The sequence below is a fragment of the Capricornis sumatraensis genome, chromosome 5 (genome assembly GCF_032405125.1).
Source record: "Capricornis sumatraensis isolate serow.1 chromosome 5, serow.2, whole genome shotgun sequence".
Classification (NCBI taxonomy): domain Eukaryota; kingdom Metazoa; phylum Chordata; class Mammalia; order Artiodactyla; family Bovidae; genus Capricornis; species Capricornis sumatraensis.
In genome coordinates this window covers 91,156,461-91,181,817 of record NC_091073.1, presented here as the reverse complement: position 1 = coordinate 91,181,817, position 25,357 = coordinate 91,156,461, and the positions used below count along the sequence as shown (strand labels likewise).

Here is a 25,357-nt window from a genome sequence, read left to right as displayed (position 1 = left end):
CTGGAAAATAATTTCAAGGCATATTATTTAATGTATGACAAGATTCGGTATCTATGGTCCATCTGTTCTGTATCAGCAGTGAGTGTCGTCACGTCTATGTGCTAAGTGTTGATAACTACGTCTCCTGCTAATTATCACTCAGCCATGAAGAAAAAAGTGATGACTGTTTTAAACTTGTAGACATAGGTCCTATCAATCAATGTTAATCTGATTATTTAATTTACACCTTTTCATCACAGTATTTGGAATTAAAAGCTAGAAATGTATAATTATTATTCCAGTTTTTGGATCCTTACACAAATATGAAACAATATTCGTTATGCTGTATTCATCACAGAAACCCTGAAGAAAGTCTGACTTCAATCTAAAAGATGATCTCTCCCCCAAACAGTAAAAAGAGGACACTAATTCCTAGATGGGTGAGTGACTTGCCCAAAGCCATATAATAAATGTTGGGCAGAACTGGAAAAGAGACCCAGATTTTATCGCCTCTGATTTGTTCTGTCTTCCTGCTATGGCATGCTTTCTCTTAAGGTCTATACCAAACATAAGAGACCACTTTGAGTTAGGTAAATTAGGCAAAAGAGAGGATTTATCATACCATTTGTGATTATTTTTTTCTCCCAAAGAATTAGGTTAGAAAAGTGTTTTAATATATAAACTGGAAAAACTTATAAGGACAATGTTACTATTAAGACTCTTGTTGGTATGTCATTAGATTTTTAAACCTTTCTACAGGCTATAGTTTGCACAAAGATCTAAAATGTTTCCATATTGGTGAATGAAATCATGCTCAGAAATGCAGCTACCCTAGAATGTGAATAATTCATACAAACCGTGAAGAATGCACTACCATTGTCATTTTGTAGTTTAGCAAATTACTCCTAGTGTATTCATCTCACTGATTTTAAAAGTTACATTTGGGAGTGAATTAACTTCAAATGGCAGTGAGATGGACAGTTATGTTAAATTTGTAAATGGATAACAGTAACAAATTTTATCAGGACATTTGATTGTTAGATATAAAATATATACATAAAACTCTAAGAGTGTTCATATTTTAAACTAACACTCTGTACTCAAATTATATGTGTTATTTGTAAGGAAAACAGAAATGTTTCATGGAGGAAGGTCAAATTAGTATTTTCCAACTTATATTTCATCTTTTTTATCCACATAAGTACAGATGGAATGGCCTACTAATAACAAAAGATATAAACCACTCCAGACTTGACTTTACCATGAAATCTCAAATCGTATTAAATAAGGCACTGATTTTCAATTTTGTAGAAACTAAACTTGGAATATTAAGTAACAGATTAAAAAACTCATTCTAATTACTTCAACCTTTTAACTATAAACTATCTAACACTTCAACTGAAATTTATTCTAACACTATTTACTATGGAATAGAATATGATCTCATTTCCCACCCTATTTTATGTTTGTCTAACTTCAATTCCCATTAACTTCAAAAATTGACTTGGCAGGGAAAATCAGCTTAGATATAAAACAGTAATCTGAACAAACATGACATCAGTGTTGGTAAGAAGTCTGGCCAACAAGTCCCGTGGGGAGAAAGAAGAAAAGCAATATGAATTCTTGCTGAGCAAACGTTTACGCATTAGGTACTGTGCTGGCGGTACTCTGCTAAACATGAAATCTTCTGTCAAAAGAGGCATTGGTGATTACAGGAATCATTAAAGAAAGCAGTTTTGTTTGCATGATGTTATGGACACAGCAGACTCCTAAGCCATTCATGACAGCAAAAGCATGATTTGTTCTGTATAGTCTGCAGTCTACTCTGTTCTGTAAAAGAAGTCAGATGTGAAATATGGCTGCTCATGGAAACAGTCTACTTTAGTCAACCAATATACAACCACACACAGCTAGATGATCCAACCCCACAGTCTCAGACACACACAGCTCCTTTCCAGTCTTCCTACCTGCCGGGACCCGGCCTAGCACACCCTTCTCCTTTAGTTCCTCTTTGTGAATCCTATCTAGCTCAAGCTCGACATTTCTCATTTATGCTGCCCATTCTGGCCCATCAAGCTCCTTTTTTCTCTGACTACTCTTAGCATTAAGACATTTCAGCTGCCGTGCATACACTTCTGTGTAATATTTTACACATTTTTCACGGAAAACTCTTTCTCTTCAATAAGCATAAACATCTTGACAGTGGTGACTCTCCATTCATTTATTTTTTATATGCTCCCACAGTATTTCACACAATACTGAGCACATGGGAAACAGTCAATAAACATACTAAATATTTTTTAATAAACTGAGAAAATATATTTTGGAATAACACAAAGAGTGGTGATGATAAACTTATAGACAGATGTTGCTAAACTGAACAAAACTCTCTTTTAAAACAAAAGGATAAAGTACTAAGTTGTGCCCTTTCTTGGTTTAGATAGGTTTCCTTATATTATCATAAAGTCCTTGCTTTCCAACAGACATGGTTATAGCATTTGTACTGATTTATATTACATCCCTAGTAAACATAAATTTGTACTGTGTTCTGTTTGCCGTAGGATCAGACTCTTATGATAGATGCAATGTTCCTTGCCTTTTAAAAGTTTCAATACGTTATTGATAAGAATGAAGCTATATCTCATCCTCAAGGCAAACAATAATGAATTTTAAAATCCCATTCCTCTTAATATAGTCATTTACTTTATCTTCAAATTGTATTCTATTTTAATGCTTGATTTGTACTTTTGTGTATGTTATCATTTTTTTGGTATTAGCATGCAGTTGATATTGTTCTTGTACAAAATCCACTGCTATAAAAAAAGAGACACAGATGTATAGTACAGTCTTTTGGACTCTGTCGGAGAGGGAGAGGGAGAGGGTGGGATGATTTGGGAGAATGGCATTGAAACATGTATAATATCATATAAGAAATGGATCACCAGTCCAGGTTTGATACAGGAATCAGGATGCTTGGGGCTGGTGTACTGGGATGACCCAGAGGGATGGTACAAGGGAGGGAGGTGGGAGGGGGTTCAGGATGGGGACCACGTGTACACCCGTGCCGAATTCATATTGATGTATGGCAAAACCAATACAATATTGTAAAGTAAAAAAAAAAAGAAAAAATATTTTTCACTATATCAAAAACCATGTTTTCTAAAATAATAACTTTCAAAGTTCAAAAAGCTCAAGAATTTAATTGAGAACCTTAGATGCTATGGTAACATCAGAATGTTCATTAGATTAACATGAAAGTAAAACTGTCAAAATACTATATTAAATATTAACTGAAGTCAAAGTTCCTCCATTTTACCTTTAATTGTTTGACACAAGTGTGAAGAATAGTCAGATCTTTTATTATTATGTCTTTGGATTCACAAATTCTTCTTACTCAGAGTTACCTGGATAAATCAGCGGTAGCTCTCAAGTAAAGTGAATTTTGAGTATGTTTTGCAGAACATTCAGGTATAACAAAGGTAAAATCTGAGCTCTATGAAATACACATCCAAAACATTCAACTTACCTCCAGTAGATGAGAATACCCACAAGAACCACTAGACAGATAAAAGTCAGGGCCGACACGATCACAAGGGGTATAACTGCCTTCTTCTCGGATTCCAGCCCCTCAGCTAGACCAATACGAGACTCATGGCTACTATTACTGGCCTCTGTAGTCGGAGAAAATTGAGAAAGTTGATATTTAAGCTTGAGGAAAAAGCACAATATTTTTCAACCGAATAACTGCAATCTTCTTGCTGTTGCTTACCTTTAAAATTTCTCTGACCCAAAGCTTGAAAAGTAAGGCAATTGCAAAATAAATGAGTCATAGGTGTGAAGTATATAGTGTGGGGAATTTAGTCAATAATCATGCTATATCTTTATGGTAATAAACTTACTGTGGTGATCAATTTGAAATGTTCAGAAGTATCGAATCACTATGTTGTGCAATAAGGACTAACATGGTGTTACAGATCAATTATACTTCAAAAAGAAAAAAACTCATAGAAAAAGAGAAAAAAGTAAATCAGGCTATCAGAGCTGAGGAACTATAATATCCAACAAAGATTGGTAACCAGGAAGCATAATATTGCCTTGAAAAGCTTGTGAAAAGGGAAACAAAAGTATTAAAATAAAACTATTCAGTTTTTAATAAAAATGATCCAGAAAAACAATGCTACTTACTGAATCACCATATATAATCTTGATTTCCCAAAATGTAGTGGAAATATTTTTCATCCCACAGTTAGGTAAATAATTAGGAACAATTAATAATTTCATAAAGAGAGACTCTTAGGATAACTCTTCTTACATTAAGATAACCCTTCAATCCAGCAAACTATTTAAAATTTAGACATTTTGAATTCCCTTCTTGCCAACTGTTTTTCTCTATCAAACATAAAAATACCTTTGCATGTGAATTGAAGGAATGCACAGATCTAAGACATTTTTTAAAAATACCCAAGTGTAAATTATGAAAAAGTCTAAATTCTGTCCTTGGGTCATTTCAGAAGATAGAAAAATTTTTTGTGACAAATCAGGTACATTTTTGTTCTAGAACTTCAAAATCACTGCAAACAAAGCTATCTTTCTAAGTTGTTAAAAAAAAGTTTCAGAACTTCGGAGTGTCAGTGACCAGTCACAATTTCTCCCTTCTACTTTGAGGTGTGTGCAGTGGGAAACCAAGGTGACTGTACATCAGAAATCTAACAGGATGCTACAACAAGCTGACACTGCTACAAACTAACAGTCATCCTGTCCACCTGTAGGATCTCTGGAGTAACTAAGTTTAAATGCCTCATCAGAGTCTACCTTGCTTCCAACATATATGGTACATTTGGTATAAAAGTACCTATACTAAGTACCTTATTCTTAGTGATAGACAATGGGCATTAATTTAATTGAAAATACTATCAATTTAATGGAAAATATCTGAGGATAAATTTGACAGTCACAGATTCATAAATAGAGCACTGAAATATGTTTAACTGGAGAGAACTTGAGAGTTAAAACGATAGATTCCTTCTGTAAAGAGAGGTGATGCAGAAAGGGTCAAGAATTTAATCTACACATAGGAAATGCATCAAAGGATTATAAGTGGCAACCAAATATTCCAAGATGTGTATTTTTATAATTACAGAAGCATTTGTGAGAAAAAAAATAGAATTCAAAATTGTGATTGGAAATAATGAAACTGTATAAAAAGTGGGAATATTGTAAGTCAATTGATCCTTGAGCTGTAGTTAATATTCTTATGAGAGAAGGCTAAACTTAGCCTTCTATTAAATTAATCTTACACTCTGGTCATTACCTACTGGATACTCATCCAGAAGCCTAAATAATCTGAGTTTGAATGAACTGGTATTGCTTTATGAAATTTAGGAAAGCATTTTGTTTTATACACAATTGTCTTCCCATTTTTTTTCTATTGTTACAATAGAAAGTTTGTGGTTAATAAAGGAATTAATCCACTTAGCAAAGTCTCTGGTACCTAGAAATTACAAATGAAGGTGAGTATTATTATCTATTTCAGTCATTCTTGAAGTAGGTCCCCCAGAATAGTGGCATCGGCATCCCCTGAAACTTGTTAGAAATGTATATTTGGGGCCCTTCTTCAACCATCCGAAATCTACTGACAAAGAAACTCTATGGGTAAAACCCAGCAATCGATGTTTTAACAAGCCCTCTGGGTGATTCTGATCCACATTAAAGTTTAAGAACTAATGATGTACATTAACTTACATACCAAGTGAGTTTATATAATTTCACTAGTCTTCAACGACTACAAACATTCATTGTAGGAGGCACATAGCTGTATGTGTATATATATATATATATTTAGATGTGCACACATCTCATTTATATAGATGTATGTACATACATATATATACACGTCAATCAAATATGTAATACATGTCAGATATATAACACATGAAATATGTAGCAAATTCCTATATATATATGCCATGCATACTATATACATCCATTATACACACACATGCACACACACAGTCTTGTATGTAGACTTTACTCATAAGTTCTCTGGGATGTCTGATTTTAAAACAAATCTTTTAATTAGGGAATTAGAATGGTAAAGCCAAGATAATTACATATAATGAAACCTAAAAATTTCATATGAGCTACCACATGAAAGTAAAAACAATCAACTGGCTGCTTCGTATACTATAATGAAGAGCAACTAGTTATACTGCTTTTTATATTCATTAGTTGACACTAAAATATGTTTGGGTATCGCTCCGTAGTATATATGAGTTACCTAAATGATAAGGCAAGAATGTGCTAATGCTTAGGAAATAAAGAAATAATAATATTGGTTTACAAATTAGGCATTATTTATATTTATATATATTCTATTGTTCTCAATCATGACAATGCAGTCTCTAAGAGACAGACACCAATGACACAAGTTTCAAGTCTGAGTTTTTTTTTATTAACTTCCTGTGTGATTTAGATCAAGCAATCTAGTATCTTTAGGACTCAGTCTATGCATTCATAAGTTGCAGGTACTAATATCTGTCTTATCTATATTATTTTGAGGAGCATGTCTTATAAGTTATTTTACATTCTAAAAAACAGGTTATAAATTGGTTAAGTTTCAGAATTAGTCTATATGCATTTGATATAGAGGCATTTTCAATTATTGGATAAGACAAACTACAGATGATTTTTTAGATATGTTTGAAAAACAGGCAAGAATTTTCCCCTATATGATCTTATTTATGTCATCAATTACATTACTTGATGCTGTTAGATGTTATATTCATATTGTTTTCTCATCAGTAGGAAAACATCCTCAAATTAAATAAATCTAATTAGTGCATTGAAGAGAAAATGCAGTAGTTTTAGTCAGTAATTTCAGGTTTGACATTTTACAGTATATAGTCTTTCCATAACAGAATAATCTAGCAATAACATATAGATGATGTCACTATAAAATAAGATAGAAAAATGGATGCATTCCTGATGTTTTCTTTTTAAATCAATCTAATAAAAATGAAAAAACCAAGAAAACTATAATTGAAGCCAGATAACAATTCATATATAAGGTGATACTAATGAATATGGTGACCCATGAATTCATAACTTATTTTCACATAACAGAGTTTAAGTGTTGAAAACTGGAATGCAATGTTGAGTAGGTATCAAATCAGAATGCAGAAAAACTTCTCTATCAAACTGTACATGCTTTTAATTGCTGCTGCACTGAAGGAAAAGTACATAACTCATTCAAGGAAAGGAAATAACAAAGAGGAAAACTATCCTAATAAGATTGGTATCTATGTTCTGGATTTTAAATACCTACTTTTACACAATAATCAGAGTGCAAGATGTTACTTTATTTTTTGACTCACTGTTCAGATTTAAATATCTTTCATTGTTCATTTTTAAAAAATGCCTTAAAATGTAGTAAAAGCAAATTATAAAACTTAAGATCAAGGCAATGAAATTATCTAGTATTTCACATTCTTGCTGCTGCTGCTGCTAAGTCACTTCAGTCATGTCCGACTCTGTGTGACCCCATAGATGGCAGCCCACCAGGCTCCCCTTCATATTCTTAATGGCATTGAATTTCCCCTTTCCGCACTTCCCCCCACCCTCCACCGCCCGGCATCTAAAGCAAACATCTGTATTATATATGCTGCAAGCAATCTGCTGAAAGAAACATCTGGCTATAAATTAGTTTGCATAAAATACATTAACAAATGAAATGCGTTTGTACAGAAAATGTTCTTGTGTTGTAAACCTTGTCATACAATACCTATACATATTACGCATATTAATGGCCATTATCTAACTTCTTAGAAAGGTATGTAACAAGTAGAAAGTAGAAGGCATTTTGTTAGTTCATACTGCCCTCTTTAGGCAAGGCTAAGGTAATCAAAGAGACATTCTTAAAAATTAAATCTTAAAAAAAAATCTTACCATTAAACTTTCAAAACTTAGCAATAGAACTTTTTTCTAAAGCCCCCAATCTGATGTGGATGTCCAAAATATCTACTTCCTTTCCACTGGGTTGGTCAGAGAGAGACACATATGTCATATTATATCAGAGTTTGTAATTCGATATATTTAGTTGGCAATGTAATTTAGAATATGCATAAATATTAAAACTAAAATCATCCCAAATACACTCCAATCTATAATTTAAAAAGCAGTGCACTAAAAATGTATCATGTACACATAATTGCTCTCACATGTAACAGGCATCTTGTGGAATATGAAAAAATTGAAATCATCTTATCTGTTTTGGAGAGAGTTAATCTAATGATGAAAACACATTCAGTATTTCTTTGAAATAATGAAAAAAATCAAATTTTAAAACCTGTAAATTGATTTATAAATATCCTGACTTTTAAAAATGATGGCCATTTTGCCAAATACCTCTTTCCAAGATTTTTCTTTCTTTTTATTTTGAGGCAGAAAGCCATCACACCTCAATCTATCCCTTGGATCCATAACTAACCTGCCTCTGAAATGTTGAACACTTCTGAATGCCTGCTAGTAATAGTCGGTGTTGAGGACTGTGGGGATCCAGGAGTTATTTCTGAGTCACCTGTTTCCAGAACCCCATCACCATCTTTTTCATTAATATCAGGAAAACTGAAATCTGTGGAAGTCTCATTATCATTAAGGCTATCTGAGGCACCTTGCCCTGATCCACTCTCTTCATCACTTGTAAGAACTGCCCAAGCTTTAGATTCAGGACGGAAAGGAAGCAGGGCATTGTGAGTCTGAACATCATTTTCCTGTTTTCCATCATTGCGCTTCTGGGGTGGCACATTTGTTGGTGGTGATTTATCAGGACTTCTTTCCATATCAGTCTGATCGTCTGATATGACACCTGTGATTTTATTTCCTTCTTCAGAATTCTGAGATAGTGCATATGAGATTGGGTTATTCTGATCCACAGAACTGTTCTGCTGCGTGTCTGAGTCATTCATCACCTTTTCCTGTGACTCTCTATAGAAGAAGCATGACATACACCTGTTGATGGATAAGCCATCTTTATCTCTGTCATCATAATCATCATCACCATAATCATCAATATCACCATCATCACCACCACCCACCAAACTGGCATCAGATCGGGCACTTTGAATTGGCTCAGAAGTTGTTCTGGAAGGAAACAGCAACTTGGTTGTGGTTACAGAACCATCCTTTTTGGGAGAAATGGCTGAAATGGAAACATACACATTTCCTAAAGGGACAGAAGGATCAGCAGTTACAACTGGATCAGAAACAACTGTAGGAATACCAGCCAATACCTCATCGGTGACAGGGCCCTTGGTGGAGGTGAAGACTTCATCAGAATAAACAAGCTTATTTATAAGCGTATCTGGTGGTGCAACTGATAAAACAGGAGTAGCATATGCATGCCTTCCTTCTGGAGGAAAGGCCTGGTTAAGCTCCAAATTGGCAGTTTGGAACAACTCATCATTACTGTACAGCGAAGGTACCGTTTGGTGGTAACTTTCGCTTTTATGCAAAAGTGGTTCAGAATATTTCTCACTTGCATAAGAAATGGTTAAAACTTGAAGTGAAGCAGCATGCGTATTAGGGGTAGGTGATACATCAGAGATTGGTACAGATGGAGAGTGCAGCGTATTTTCCCTTGAAGCGGCATTTGATGCCATGAGATGTGGTACTGTAGAACTAATGTGATCAACCTTGGGGGTTTCAACCACTATTGGGTCACTAGGCACAGGTGGCAGAGCAGTTTTAAGCAACAAGTCAACACCAGAAACCTGAAAGGAAGGTTGCAGCAATACTTCAGTATTAAAAGAAGCTGAGGGCTCATAAACTAAGAGCTGAGTTGAAGGAGATAACATTTCACTAGAAGTAGGGTCAGAGGATGCTGGCTCTGAATGTGCACTAAGCGCAGGTTTAAGCGAAGTGTCACCAAATGCTTGAGATACAGCGTGTGAAGACTGAACCAGAAAGTTATTTTCTGGAATTTGACTAATCTCATGATCGTAAACCTTAGTGGCAGTAAAAGCAGGAAGCTCTGGGAGGACGCCCTCTGGGCTAGAAGTGGAGGCAGAGGATTCTTGTAAAGAGGCATTCAGTGTATTTACACGATTATACAGGTCAGGCATGACTGTGCTTTCAGAGGGGTAAACCAAGTCACTGAAAGAAGAAATGTGCCGTTCTGTCTCCTCTCCGTATATTCTGTCACTTTTAGAAAGTAGCTTGTTATCATCACCAGACATAGAGGTTGGATATGTAAATTCAGCTACAGAAACGGGTGAAGACATGTTAAGGGCTGTCAGATCGTCTGTGTCAGGCACAAAAAATTCACTATCAGAGGAGGCTCCAGACCACTCCCCGTCACCAGAGAGGCCCTGAGTGGGCTGCAGCAATGATGCGCTTGGGGTTACTAAGGGAGACTGGGGCATCGGTAGGTGGTGACTAGGGCTGCTAGATAAGGAACCCTGAACAGAATCACGCCCAGGTACCGCAGAACTGTCAAAAACCCAGAAGAGGTGTTGGGAGCCCTCCTCATTAGTTAAGGCATAAGAAGGTTCAGGCCCTGAAGAACGTGCATGCATCAGGACATCACTGCTGGATGCTTCAGCTGGAGAAAACACAAGCGTTTGATAAAGAACAGCAGGCTTGCTAGCACCAAATTCCAAGGTCTCCGAAGCAGCACGCGTAGTGATCTGATGCGGCATGGCATCAGAATACGGAGCAAGGCTGGGCTCTAATAGCAAATCACCCCCAGCCACTGGCAGAGAAACATGCAGGGACCCCTGATCGCTCTCAAGAGCTGCAGTAACTTGCGGAAGGATCTGAGAGATCGTATACACACGGTGAAGCAATTCACTACTGAAGGAAGCGGAGGAAAATGGGAGCAAAGGCGCGCCATCATAGGAAGACAGGATGGATTCGAATGACACACCGACACTGGGAAATACAGGTGTAGCATGCAAGGCCCAATCACTACTTGAAGCAGCAGGGGTAGTGTTGAGGGTCTGGTTGTCAAGCAACAAGGGGGTGACTAGAGGAAAGACTTCACTACTGTAGGAAGGTTGGAGAGGTGCCTCACCATTGTACACTGGTTGAGTTGTCTGCGCGTGTACCACGTTGACGGTGGGGACCGAATGGTGTTGTCCGGAGGACGGAGTAAAAGCGTGAGGTGTCACCTCAGTGGGGAAGTACGCAAAGGTAGAATACTGCGGCATTCGCACATCTGAGACCGAGGGACCCTGTGACAGCAGTGGGCCTGGAGGAGAGGATTCTGTTGTCTTCTCAGATTCGTCACTATCCACGTCGGTGTAATTAGTCTGGAGAAGGCTCTCTCTACCTGACCCGACATCGGGCAGTGTCGTCACGTCTGTCGTACTAGGAAACCACACATTTCCATCAACGGAAGGATCCTTGAGAGATTCTTCCGAACCTGAGGAGGCTGAATCTTCTGAAGCATTTCTCGCAGATTCTGGGATAAAGACATCGTATGTGACGACCTCTGGGTTTTCTGAAGGAAATACATCGCCATGGGGAGTGTTATCGGAGACAAATGGCACAGCGGAAGTTGCGGGACTGGAGCCGGAAGAATCATCGGCTCCGGGATCGAGCTTGAAACTGGTCAATAAACTCTCTTCCTCACTGATATCAGTAGATACCTCTTGCGACTCCGTCATAGAAACTGTATCTGAATATTCCACCGTCCCGGACAAGTTCATCTGTGGAAATCGGAGAATGGTTTTAGAGCCGTCACTTGAAGAGGCTGAAGTGCCTGCCAGAGTGAGAGGGGGAGGCTGGGTCACAGTCTGTGAAGTCGAAGGAACGTCTTTTTCTGGGTCTAATTCAGTGACTGGCTGGGAAGTGGAATCTAAAGGTGTGTTGGGAATATCACTCTTTCCAGAGAACTCGCTTCCTCTTGCTGGGGAGCGGTTAGTCTTAGCCTCGTTGTATTTGGTCCCCACTCGGTTGTAATTTGTTGTGGTAGGAATCTGGGGTTCCTTTCTCCTAATCTGGTTTGTGGCACCGTCTCTACCAGGATTCACAACAGTGTCTCCTTCCATGTCCTTTCCCTCTTCTTCTTCCTTTGAAAAGCAAGTAAGATTTAATGGGATATAAGGAAATTAGAGAAAAATGAATTTTTTTTTTTTTTTTAGTTCTACCAGTTTATTGCTACCAACCCATCTTCTTCCACCCTTCTCATGTATGCTGCTGAGTCATGTAACCCCATGGACTGCAGCCCTCCAGGCTCCTCTGTCCATGGACTTTTCCAGGCAAGAATATTGGAGTGGGTTGCCATTTCCTTTTCCATGAAACCTTAATAATATCTTAAACTGCATTATACTGTGATTCTTCACTTGTGGGATTTTGGAAACTTCTCATAAAGCAACCCCCCGCCCCAGAAGACACGCCTCTATCTTGTAACCAGTATTATCTACCCTTGCTAAGTCGCTTCAGTCCTGCCCGATTCTGTGTGACCCCACAGACGGCAGCCCACCAGGCTCCCCCATTCCTGGGATTCTCCAGGCAAGAACACCGGAGTGGGTTGCCATTTCCTTCTCCAATGCATGAAAGTGAAAAGTGAAAGTGAAGTCGCTCAGTCCTGTCCGACTCTTCACGACCCCATGAACTGCAGCCCACCAGGCTCCTCCCTCCATGGGACTTTCCAGGCAAGAGTACTGGAGTGAGGTGCCATGAAGGACAGTAATTAAACTCAACGAAAATATCTTATTTATGGCTGCTTTTTATTTACTTTACGGAAGTAGTTAATAGATATCACAGCTCTGAAAAGAAGACACAATGTAGTGGTATTTACTTACTAAGAGTGTTATTTAACATGGTATTTATTTTCTTGTGTTTATATTTCTCTGTTCAGTTCATCTGGCAACAAGCTAAATAATAATTAGCTTCTTGAATGTAAAATGGCAATAAAACATCTTATTTCAAAATCAAAGTAGTTGTATATTCAGACTATTTGTGTGTATTCAGAATACATCACAATTTTAAAGCTATTTTAACAGGAAAGTTTAAGACTGGAAGAGGTTTTTGGTTTTGTTCGTTTTTGTTTTAAATACTTTTCCCTAGGAGTTCATCTTAAACCTAGGCAGATATTTTTAACAACTGGTCAAAATATGGTCCTAGTTCTAGTCATTTAATTTTGTGTTTCCTTTAGAAATACCATTCAGGTGACCCAGTCTCTCATAAGCACTTAGTTACTATGATGGCCCAGGAGTGATCTGGCTAGAGGTTAACCAAAACCCATATTTTCTTTTTATAAAAACTGTATATATTATAATATGTCTAATCATATGTTTAAAACATTGAATTGCCAAACATATTAAGATATGATATTTTTTGTTCACATGGGACATGAATCTGTCAGTTTGGTAGCACTGTCATCTATTAGATCTTTTAAGGTCACGCTCCTTGAAAAAAAGAAAAAAATGACCAAGTACAAATTGGTCCATGAGAACCTGACAAATATCAGTAGAAAGAATCTGAATCTTAAGCCATGTGTGCTCATGAGCTTTTGTCTTAGACACACGGAGAGCTACACGTATGAAACACAAGATTTCAAGCTTAATGACTGCATTGTTATCTAGAGCTTAATTATTCAGTTGATTTAAAGTGGTTTTTTTTTTTTTTTTTTAAATCTTAAGGCATATGAGACAACCCTGATAAGTGAGTCAGCGTTAATGCTTTGGATTATATTAATGCTAAAATGGATATTCTCTTAGATTTCCCAGATCCATTCCCTCCCTAGTGGTATTTCTTGATAAAATTTTGCATTCTAATTGATGCCATGTTCACAAGGACAACTAGGAGATTTTACCACATAATTTTCTGACTAAATATTCCTCTCATCTTCAAGCCCCAGATCTTCACACACAAGGAAATAAGAACAGTTTGCCTTGACTCACTCTTGGTGGAAAACACTCTTCTTTCCTTAGACGTGCTTACAAACATTTGCTTTATAATCTGATACACAGTTTTGGTGAGGATCAGTGTTAACCTTAGCAATATGTAGTTTCTGAATTCTTTCTCACTTTTGTAAACCTGGATACTTGCCAGTTTCTGGTATCACGCCACACTCTTACCCTCTATCAAGACTTTTAAACTTCACTCTGCTCTATTCAAACCTCCATTTTCTTCTCTCTTCATTCTCAGCAGATGGTTTTCCTGATTATAGAGGCAGTAGAAGCCACCAGACAAAAACTCAACTCTTCCTAGCATTAAAACATCAAAACCCACCAGGACCAACCAAATCCATCTCCGCTCTTCTCATCCTGTTGTAACAGAGTTGTTGTTCTACTTCCTCTCTAATTTCTGCATTTGTGTTCTAATCCATTCTCTATCATCCTCTCAAGAATTGAACACAACTATTTCCCTCCACTTTGTACTTTCAATTTTGCTTTCTTAATGGATCATTCTTACCAGCTCAAACCCAGATCTCTCCTATTTAAAAGGAGCATAATGGAAAATCTCTAATTCAATGACTAGTATTCATTTTACCTCTCTCCATGTCTTCACAGTAAAGTTCCCAAAACACATGTCATCTATCTTCTCTATATCCTCTGACAATTTCTTTTCTTTAGAACTTTTATTTTTGCTAAGTTTTTTCTTTTTTTTCTTTTTGCTTCATTGTGTAGCATGTGGGATCTTAGTTCCTTGGCCAGGAATTGAATCCATGCCCCCTGCATTGGAAGTGCGGAGTCTCAACCACTGGACCACCAGAGACTAGAAGTCCCTGATCTGACAATTTCTTTCAAATTACACATAACATTGCTTCTCTTCCTCTTTGCTTATTATCCCACACAAACCTCCTTTATCATCCTCCTACTATAAGCTATATAGACTTCTATAACATTGTTCTTAAAACATAATGCCAGTCACGCTTTATTCTGTTACATTTTGGGGGAATAAAAACTATACATACACAAAACACAAATTTCTCTTTCATCACTGTGAGATTCTTAGAATCTGATGAAGGTGATGGACCTTTCATTAATCCACCCAACTAAGTCTTGTACATCTCTATGGGGTCATGCTATCTCATGTCAACGTTTCAAGAAGAACATAAGATTCATATTCTATGATTACTTTATACATATATGAAAATACAAATATTTTAATGGACACTGCTTCCCAAGATTAAGTTATTGTGAATCTTTCCTCCTCTATGGTTTTGATATGGATCACACCTGTTATCCTTTATGATACCTATTAAAATTTTTTATTGAAAAGCCTTGATTGTGCTGGAGATACTTTGTCTTTCAAAGTCAGGCATTCCTATTGGAAGAAAACTTGAGGAATATTCCCCAAACTATTCATTTCCACGTTGTTGTTGTTTTTGTCTAGTTGCTCAGTCATGTCTGACTCTTGTGACACCGTGGACTGTAACCTGCCAGGCTCCTCTGTCCATGGGATTGCCCAGGCAAGAATACTGGAGTGGGTTGCCATTTCCCTCTCCAGGGCACCTTCCCAACCCAGGGATTGAACCTGCATCCCTTGCATTGGAAGGCATATTCTTTACCACTGAGCCACCAGGGAAACCAATATTCAGGCTTAAAACCATTACTGGTACAATCCAGGTGTTTGCCAACTTCTATCATTCATTCCTGCATGAATCGATGATCATGAATAGTGTTAGGAACTGTTTGTGTCCCCTCTAAATTCACATGCTGAAACCCTACCCTTTCAAAGTGACAGTCTTAGGAATTGGGGCCTTTGGGAGTCATTAGTATTAAATGAGGTCATAGGTGGAAGCCTCATGAATGGGATTAGTGCCTTTATATTGAGTCATGAAGGGTTGCTTCTTCTGCTCTTCTCCACCATGTGAGGACACAAGTCTGCAGTCTACAATTGGAAGGGTGTTTGACACACATCACACACACACAGAGATATGCTTAGCTGAATTCTGTTGTGAGCTCTTGATGAAATGTGGACTGCTTATTTTCCTAAAATAGTCCTTTGTAAGAGAGAATGGCCATAAGATAAAAAATCACAGAGGTAATGGTTCATGTGAAAACACAACCTAACCACTATTTACTGCTAGAGAAGAATATTTGTTTTCACAAGTTATCAGCTCATACACATGTATGTACTAATGGACACATTCCTACTACCATTAACAATAGAAAACCTGGACTTTATATATTATCTCAGTTCTGATGAATAGCATATTTGGGCTTAGGATGAAATATAAGATATAAACAGTCATTTTCTCTCTATTTCAAAAATTAAGACAATGTTAAAATTTATAAATTTATAAATATCCTTAAAGGACCTTGTGCTGGCAACAGACTTTATAATATGCGTAGTCCAAACAAAAATAATCAAATTAAATGGGCAAAAGAATATATACACTTTATATTCTGGTTCATATTTATTATCAATCTATCTATCACTGGTTAAGCTAGTCAAAAATAAGCTGTAGCAATATTATGAATTGCTTAAATATTACTTTAGTTTGTTAGAAACATTTAGAAAATGAAAAAGTTCCAATTTGCAACTACAGTTCATAGCTATCATTATTTTTGAAGTTCATCATTTTTCTAATTATCAACAAACCTTTCCTATCTCTTTTTAAAAACTATGCCAATTAAAATGTCTTCCAACTTCTTCATAAAACTCATGTTATTAATTATACATTAATCTACAAAGCTCAGCAACTAATCCTACAATGAATCATGCATGCAACACGAACTTTTTATTAATGCAACATCTGAAACCTAACCAATAATTCAAAATAGACTTTTTAATGTTTAAGCACTTGAATAAAAAATAGCTATGATACCTTGATTATTTCTTCAGTTCCAATTAATTCGGGAAAGAGGTCAAGTTCTACAAAATTAAAAACAAAATTATTAACATTTTTATTCAACTATTTCAGCCTTATTGGTCTACTTTTGTATGGAAAGAGAGAAAAGGAAAAAATAATACTGTTAGCTTGGAAAATACAGAATTGCTCAAAGAAAATTTCAAATTTCAGTTTTCAAGACTACTGAACATTACATAACACAGCACTATGTAAACGTATGGGAAAGTGCACTCAAAACCTTGATCTCTATCCTCCACACCAATTCCTTTCCCTATATTTACCCCAACTGTGATTGAAACTAAGAAGGGGAAAGAAGACAGTGAGACTGATATTACCGGGTGCAAAGAAACCCAGGTAACTTTTCATCGGTGCAGACTTACTGCTGATAAAAGCATAACTGGGAAAATGCCAGGAGATAAGTGACAGATATTCTTATTCAACTACTTATTCCTTAAGGTCTTCTTCTGATTGAAGGTCAAATAGTTATTTTTTTAAATTAATTAATTTTTGGCTGTGCAGGGTCCTCAGTTGCTGCGTGAGGGGCTTTCCCTAGTTGTGGTAAGCAGAGGTTACTCTACAGTTGCGCTGCATGGACTTCTCTTGTTGCAGAGCATGGGCTCTAGAACATGGACTTGGTAGTTATTACACATGGACTTTGCATAGAAGCATGTGGAATCTTCCCAGACCAGAGATCAAACCTACGTTCCCTGGATTGGCAGGAAAATTCTTAACTACTGCCCCACCAGCGAAGTCCCAAATAGTGCTTTTTACTCTTCAGATTTGGGCTCATATGTATTTGTACACAGGGTGCTGCCCCAGGTAAAAGCGAGAATGTTTTCTAGCAGGTCCAGCCTGGATTGGCAGCAGGAAGGACAGACCAGAGTGATTCCCATGACTTCTTCCTAGGGATACTCAACTAATACTGCTTATGAAAGGAATGTAAGGAACAGGATCATTTAAGTCTGACTTTCCCAAGTGGACACAATCAGCATATTTCATATTGCTGTGCCGTGCTTAGTCGCTCAGTTGTGTCTGACTCTTTGCGACCCCATGGACTGTAACCTGTCCATGGGGATTCTCCAGGCAAGAATACTGGACTGGGTTGCCATGCCCTCCTCCAGGGGGATCTTCCCAACCCAGGGATCAAACCCAGGTCTCCCACACTGTAGGTGGATTCTTTATCATCTGAGCCACCAGGGAAGCCCATGAATACTGGAGTGGGTAGCCTATCCCTTCTCCAGGGGATCTTCCAGATCCAGGAATTGAACCAGGGTCTCCGGCACTGCAGGCGGATTCTTCACCAGCTGAACTACCAGGGAAGACCAGTCTAAGGATAGCTCAATCCTAAAACAAAACTCATCAGTAAATGTTAGAAAAGATGAGGAGCTACTAATAGTTCTCTCTCTCCAACAAGGAATCTAGGCCCTCTGCCAAGTTACCAATGGGCTTGAGGACCACTTGTCCTCACTCTTCATCCAAGCTGCATCAGGGAGACAGAAGACAGGGTAACTATTAGGGCTTGAGCATTAATACAAAGATACCCTTTTTATTCTTCTTATTTTAGAGAATCTATCCCATCTCCAAAGTTTATGCTTTTAACTATCCTAAAGCTGTTTATGTTCTATTTTTTTTATGCCTCTGTAGATCTTCAAAAGAAATGCATGTTCTATAGAATTTTCAAAGGCATAAATGAACTAACATTAAGTATTTATCAAATCCAGGCCTGCTTTATCATATAAACTGTATTGGGTTTATTTTCATGAAAAAATTCTAGGTACTAAGAAATGTAAAACTATAAAATACAGTAATATGCTTGAATTTTATTTAGAAGAGAATTCAAGTAAAATATAGAAGCCCAGCCCCCATGAGGTTTTAGATAAAATTAATACTGACTAGTTAAGTATTTTTAAGTTACTTACCCTGTACAATTTTTGGTGCTATAAAAAAGAAAATAGGCACTGTAAACAGGCATATCTTAAATTTTAACTCTCAATTATTATTATTTTCTTGTTAAAACTAACCATGAAAGAATCTGACAACTTTCACTTGGATCTTTAGTGTTCTCCTTTTTCTATTTTTGTCACTGTGAAACCCTTTACTCACCCTGTTTTTCATGTTATTTAGTCTTTACTTTTTAAAATTAAAATGATTTCAATAGTCTGATACAACTTTGTCTCTATAACCTTCAAGGATCCCAATATAATGTGAATTTAAAAATGGGATTCAACTTAACTGTGAGAGAGAAATAAAAAGAACCTTTAATATGATTTTCTAAAAACTACAATTAGAGAAGTTCATGCATGTAAAAATCTCCAATTTCAGCATATGGGACAATACATAATTTTATTAAAAATATTTTTATATGGAGTCACAGCTTTTCATGTACTTTTAAAATACTTTATTATTAATAAGGGTAAATCATAGTCAAATACTTATTTTGAGATATATATATATATACACACATATATATTATACTTTAGATTTTATTCTGTTAAGAAGCTACAGAAAAACATCTCAATGGAGTCCATTCTCTTCAACATGCTTACAGAGGTGTTTTTAAAAAATGGCCTAACTTCATTTAACTTAACACAATTGTAATGACCAAAGCTGATTCTCTTATTAATTGTCAGGGTTGGGGTGGAATGTATATAATTATCACATTAAGGACAAATTTTTTCTTTCAGTACTGTGTGTAATTACATTTGATTAATTGTTATCCTTTAATCAGAGCATAACTTAGATTATAATTCCTATTAAGCTAAAATACATAATTCTACTTAATCATACTGTCTATGAGTACTGGGATCAGCGAGTTCTGCTATAACTGGCTTTGCTGTTTATTGCAATAAGAAGTAAAAAGCTTCCTTTAGGCCCCCTCAGGCCCTAGGAGCAGAATCTACAGGTCCAAGAAGCCCTTTGATCTCTTTTCATTTCATAGCACACACATGGGTGAATTAGGTTTGGATGCCTTCATGTTGGTATGTAAAAACCCACTTTGAAGGATCTTCCTTATGATTTCCTACTAGACTCAGATCATTTGAATTGACTGAAATACTGGCGTTGTCCAGGAATACTTTAAGAGCCCTGCCCAAAACAACCCAGAAGTCTTCTGCTGAGACCCCTCAGAACAATTTGGAAATAAAATAATTTTAAAAGATTGCTTCTAACTCCCTGGAGAATCTGAGCCATACTCCTGGGTCTGAGAGTTCATAGCACTCAAGGTCTAACTGGTGACTGATGAAGGTCTCAGGATGGGTCCCCACTGGCCTGCTGCTGTTGTTATTGTTAAGTTGCTAAGTCGTATCTGGCTATTTGCGACCTCATGGACTATAGCCCACCAGGCTTCTCTATCCATGGAATTCTCCAGGCAAGAATACTAGAGTGGGTTTCCATTTCCTTCTCTAAAGGATCTTCCTGATACAGAGATTGAATCCTTGTCTCCTGCCATTGCAGGTGGATTCTTTACCACTGAGCCACCTGGGAAGTCCTTTGGCCTGCTGCTTCCTTGCAAATAATAACTAATGTTTTAGTGGTCACCAGTCTGACTCAGGAACTACTGGGGTTTACAGAATATTCTCACTTCATCAAAACAGACTCCAAGAAGGTTGCAAAAACAGTCCAGTAGTGAAGACTGTCAATATATTTTTTTGACTGAACACTTAAAATTCACATTTATGGGATAACAGAATAAAACCTATGGGTCATTCTGGTTTTGTTAGATTTTCTAAAACAGCATGTTACTCACACATGTTACTCAACGTTCCACAAAACAAAAAAGCAACACTGATCTAGGTAGGCAAGCAAGGCTTATTTAATTGTTCAAACGTTTTAAGCCAAGTTTCACAGTGCGAAAAGGCAAAAGCAATGTAAACTGCAATCTTTTTAAAGGGTGATTTTTAAATATCATTATATAAAAGTACCTGTAGTGTAGTATGGTACAGGCTGAACAAGGACAATGTATAGTGATTTAACAAAGACAGTTGTTATACAAATAAAAAGGACACAAAACAGGGAAATGCATTGATCTAATTCGCCATGTATTTAAATTTAATACATATGATTATCAAGACCCTAAGACATGTACTCAAATAATGTCTTCTATAACTATGTGAAAGTGAAAGTGAAGTTGCTCAGTTGCGTCCGACTCTTTGTGACCTCATGGCCTGTAGCCTATCAGGCTTCTCGGTCCATGGGATTTTCCAGGCAAGAATACTGGAGTGAATTACTATTTCCTTCTCCAGGAGATCTTCCTGACCCAGGGATTGAACCCGGGTAACCCGCATTGTAGGCAGATGCTTTACCGTCTGAGCTACCAGGGAATGCAAAAAAGCAAAACGGCTGTCTGAGGGGGCCTTACAAATAGCTGTGAGAAGAAGAGAAGCGAAAAGCAAAAGAGAAAAGGAAAGATATAAGCATCTGAATGCAGAGTTCCAAAGAATAGAAAGGAGAGATAAGAAAGCCTTCTTTAGCGATCAATGCAAAGAAATAAAGGAAAACAACAGAATGGGAAAGTCTAGAGATCTTGTCAAGAAAATTAGAGATACCAAGGGAACATTTTATGCAAAGATGGGATCGATAAAGGACAGAAATGGAATGGACCTAACAGAAGCAGAAGATATTAAGAAGTGGCAAGAATACACAGAAAAACTGTACAAAAAAGATCTTACAGTAAGATCTTTTTTAGCTGGGTCATAATACGACCCAGATAATCACAATGGTGTGATTACTTACCTAGAGTCAGACATCCTGGAATGTGAAGTCAAGTGGGCCTTAGAAAGCACCACTACGAACAAAGCTAGTGGAGGTGATGGAACTCCAGTGGAGCTATTTCAAATACTGAAAGATGATGCTGTGAAAGTGCAGCACTCAATATGCCAGCAAATTTGGAAAACTCAGCAGTGGCCACAGGACTGGAAAAGGTCAGTTTTCATTCCAATCCCAAAGAAAGGCAATGCCCAAGAATGTTCAAACTACCACACAATTGCACTCATCTCACACACTAGTAAAGTAATGCTCAAAATTCTCCAAGCCAGGCTTCACCAGTATGTGAACCGTGAACTTCCAGATGTTCAAGCTGGATTTAGAAAAGGCAGAGGAATCAGAGCTCAAACTGCCAACATCTGCTGCATCATGGAAAAAGCAAGAGAGTTCCAGAAAACCATCAATTTATGCTTTATTGACTATGCCAAAGCCTTTAACTGTGGATCACAATAAACTGTGGAAAATTCTGAAAGAGATGGGAATATCAGACCACCTGACCTGCCTCTTGAGAAACCTATAGCAGGTCAGGAAGCAACAGTTAGAACTGGACATGGAACAACAGACTGGTTTCAAATAGGAAAAGGAGTATGTCAAGGCTGTGTATTGTCGCCCTGCTTATTTAACTTCTATGCAGAGTACATCATGAGAAACGCTGGGCTGGAAGAAGCACAAGCTGGAATCAAGATTGCCGGGAGAAATATCAATAACCTCAGATATGCAGATGACACCACCCTTATGGCAGAAAGTGAAGAGGAACTAAAAAGCCTCTTGTTGAAAGTGAAAGAAGAGAGTGAAAAAGTTGGCTTAAAGCTCAACACTCAGAAAACTAAGATAATGGCATCTGGTCCCATCACTTCATGGGAAATAGATGGGGAAACAGTGGAAACAGTGTCAGACTTTATTTTGGGGGGCTCCAAAATCACTGCAGATGGTGACTGCAGCCATGAAATTAAAAGACGCTTACTCCTTGGAAGGAAAGTTATGACCAACCTAGATAGCATATTCAAAAGCAGAGGCATTACTTTGCTAACAAAGGTCCGTCTAGTCAAGGCTATGGTTTTTCCAGTGGTCATGTATGGATGTGAGAGTTGGACTGTGAAGAAAGCTGAGTGACGAGGAATTGATGCTTTTGAACTGTGGTGTTGGAGAAGACTTTTGGGAGTCCCTTGGACTGCAAGGAGATCCAACCAGTCCATCCTAAAGGAGATCAGTCCTGGGGGTTCTTTGGAAGGATTGATGTTGAAGCTGAAACTCCAGTCCTTTGGCCACCTCATGCGAAGAGTTGACTCACTGGAAAAGACCCTGATGCTGGGAGGGATTGGGGGCAGGAGGAGAAGGGGACGACAGAGGATGAGATGGCTGGATGGCATCACCGATGGAGATGAGTTTGGGTAAACTCCAGCAGTTGGTGATGGACAGGGAGGCCTGGTTTGCTGCGATTCATGGGGTTACAAAGAGTTGGACACGACTGAGCGACTGACCTGAATTGACAACTATATAATAATTAGATGTATATCATAGAAATAAGCATAATTATAACTACAACCAAATGAAAAAGTTTTTAAAAAGAATATCCACTTTAGTTTAACCTAGAAAAGGTTTAAATTCTTTTCTGAACATGAGTTTATGCATTAATTTTAAAATAGCAATTTACAATATCTATGGTGATGCTGTTGTACACAACAAATGTAATTAAAATGCACAAGCAATAAATTAATCAAATTATTCCAACTTTAAGTGCACAGTTTGGAAGACTGAGTTTTACTTCACAGATATTGATTAGAATATTTAAAATCTGTGACTGAAAGGATGAGGGCAATTATACATCACCTCTGTCATTCCTTTTTTAACAGAAGCAACAAATAGTACAGTCTTTAGAAAACAGCTTATCCAAAATAATAATAGAATAAGTCAATAAGGTACATTACAACATTAGGTAATGAAACAACATGATTAATAGGATGAAATGGTACTAGTAAAACCCATGAAATAAACAACAAACTCAAGAGACACTTACATCTATATTAGCCACATAAACCATAAAATTTAGACATCTTGAAGGAACCATCACACTGAACCACAAGACAGTACCGCTGTCAAGACTTTTACTGCTATGTATTTACTACAGAAACAATATCTAAGATAACATAATTTCAATAATGGACTAAAAATATATGGACTGAAATGCCATTGTAGTCTTCCTGATCAGAAAGAATGAGTTCTGGAGAGAACCAATATTTTCCTTATAAAAATAGGAAGAGCTGAAACTTTGCATAAATTGGCCTTCAACAAAGAACTTTCTGGAATAATTAAGGGATAAACTAAATTTTAACCCTTGATTTTTAAGAGTAATATCATACCAGAATATCAAATCAAATACCACCTTTTACTAAAACATATTAATGTACAAAATGTTCTAAGGCACTAAGACATCCATGGAGATTAAGTGATGTGTCCAAGCTAGCATCTCATTAGTTCAATGGTGTTCCAATCCTTTGAATAAATAGAAATTAAGTTATAATACTTTTGATTTTGTACAAATGTGAAAGTGCTACAAATGATACAAGAACTTTGTATTTTGTGTCAATATAGATTCATTCTAAAAGGATCACTCAGAAATTATATCTATAGATAATAGACATTTGATCTGTTATTCCATATGCAATAAGCCTCTTTCTTAAAAATAAGAAAGAAAAAATTCAAAAAGTCTAAACTTTTAGTGTAGTGGCTAGAGTTAGAAGTGTTAGTTGTTCAGTCATGTCAGACTCTTTGCAACCCCATAGACTGTAGCCCGCCAGGCTCTTCTGTCCATGGAATTCTTCAGGCAAGAATACTGGAGTGGGTTGCCATTCCTTTCTTAAGGGAGAGTTAGAAAATGCAAAACATAAATAGCTAAAATTATTTTTTGACTGGAAAATTGTACTATGTTCAGAAATTAGAGTGGTATAATTAAACCAAGACAGTAAAATTAAATGAATGGTTTTAATATAATTCATCACCTAAAATACACAATAGGACTAGAGGGGATTTTTATATACCATATGTAGTTAATTCACATGTGATATTGGCCAACATAGTCAATGGTACACTGATAAAGATATCATTTTTGGAATGGATCAATATGTGGGACTTCAGTGAGGGATGACATTCAATGGAAAAGCATCATATGGTATAGCTGAAACCATAGTCAGTTAATTTGATACTCACCTTTCAATAACAGAGCTCACATTCCATTTAAAAATAACCTGATTTTGCAAAATAATGCTAAATAAGAAGAGTAGGAAAGATGGTTATACCTAGGACATGAGGCAGCTCATAATATTATTTTTAAATAATGATACTGCCATTATGAGAGTGCTGTCTTGTGCTTAGTTGCTCAGTCATGTCTGACTCTTTGCAACCCCATGAACGGTAGTCCACCAGGCTGTTCTGTCCACGGGGACTCTCCAGGCAAGAATGCTAGAGTGGGTTACCATGCCCTCCTCCAGGGGATCTTCCTAACCCAGGGATTGAACCCAGGTCTTCTGCATTGCAGGCGGATTTTTTACCATCTGAACCACCAGGGAAGCCCATCATGAGAGCAGTCATATTTATTAGCTGTAAATGTTCTAAGTTGGGAAGTACTTTGGCAAGTTTTATGGCCTGTGGCTTGGAAGGATCCAGAATCGAACATCTAATGTTCTGTTAAATTCTTTAACTTAAATACTCAACTAGTTAAGAACTATGATGTTATGAACAAGCTTATAATAGATTAAAACCCTGCTATGGCACACAGACCACAAAGGAAAATCAACAAACATCAGTTTTCCTTCT

General features: G+C 37.0%; 1 protein-coding gene across 1 annotated transcript in view; it reads right to left on the bottom strand.

The window, feature by feature from the left end:
* PTPRZ1 (protein tyrosine phosphatase receptor type Z1) overlaps positions 1–25,357 on the bottom strand; it is a 143,051-nt gene that overhangs the window by 38,522 nt on the left and 79,172 nt on the right. The window contains exons 11-13 of the mRNA XM_068972417.1: positions 16,760–16,806; positions 8,465–12,047; positions 3,506–3,650 (exon numbers count right to left, since the gene is read on the bottom strand). Of these exons, the coding sequence (XP_068828518.1) occupies positions 3,506–3,650; positions 8,465–12,047; positions 16,760–16,806 (3,775 nt within the window). The remainder of the gene's footprint in view (positions 1–3,505; positions 3,651–8,464; positions 12,048–16,759; positions 16,807–25,357) is intronic.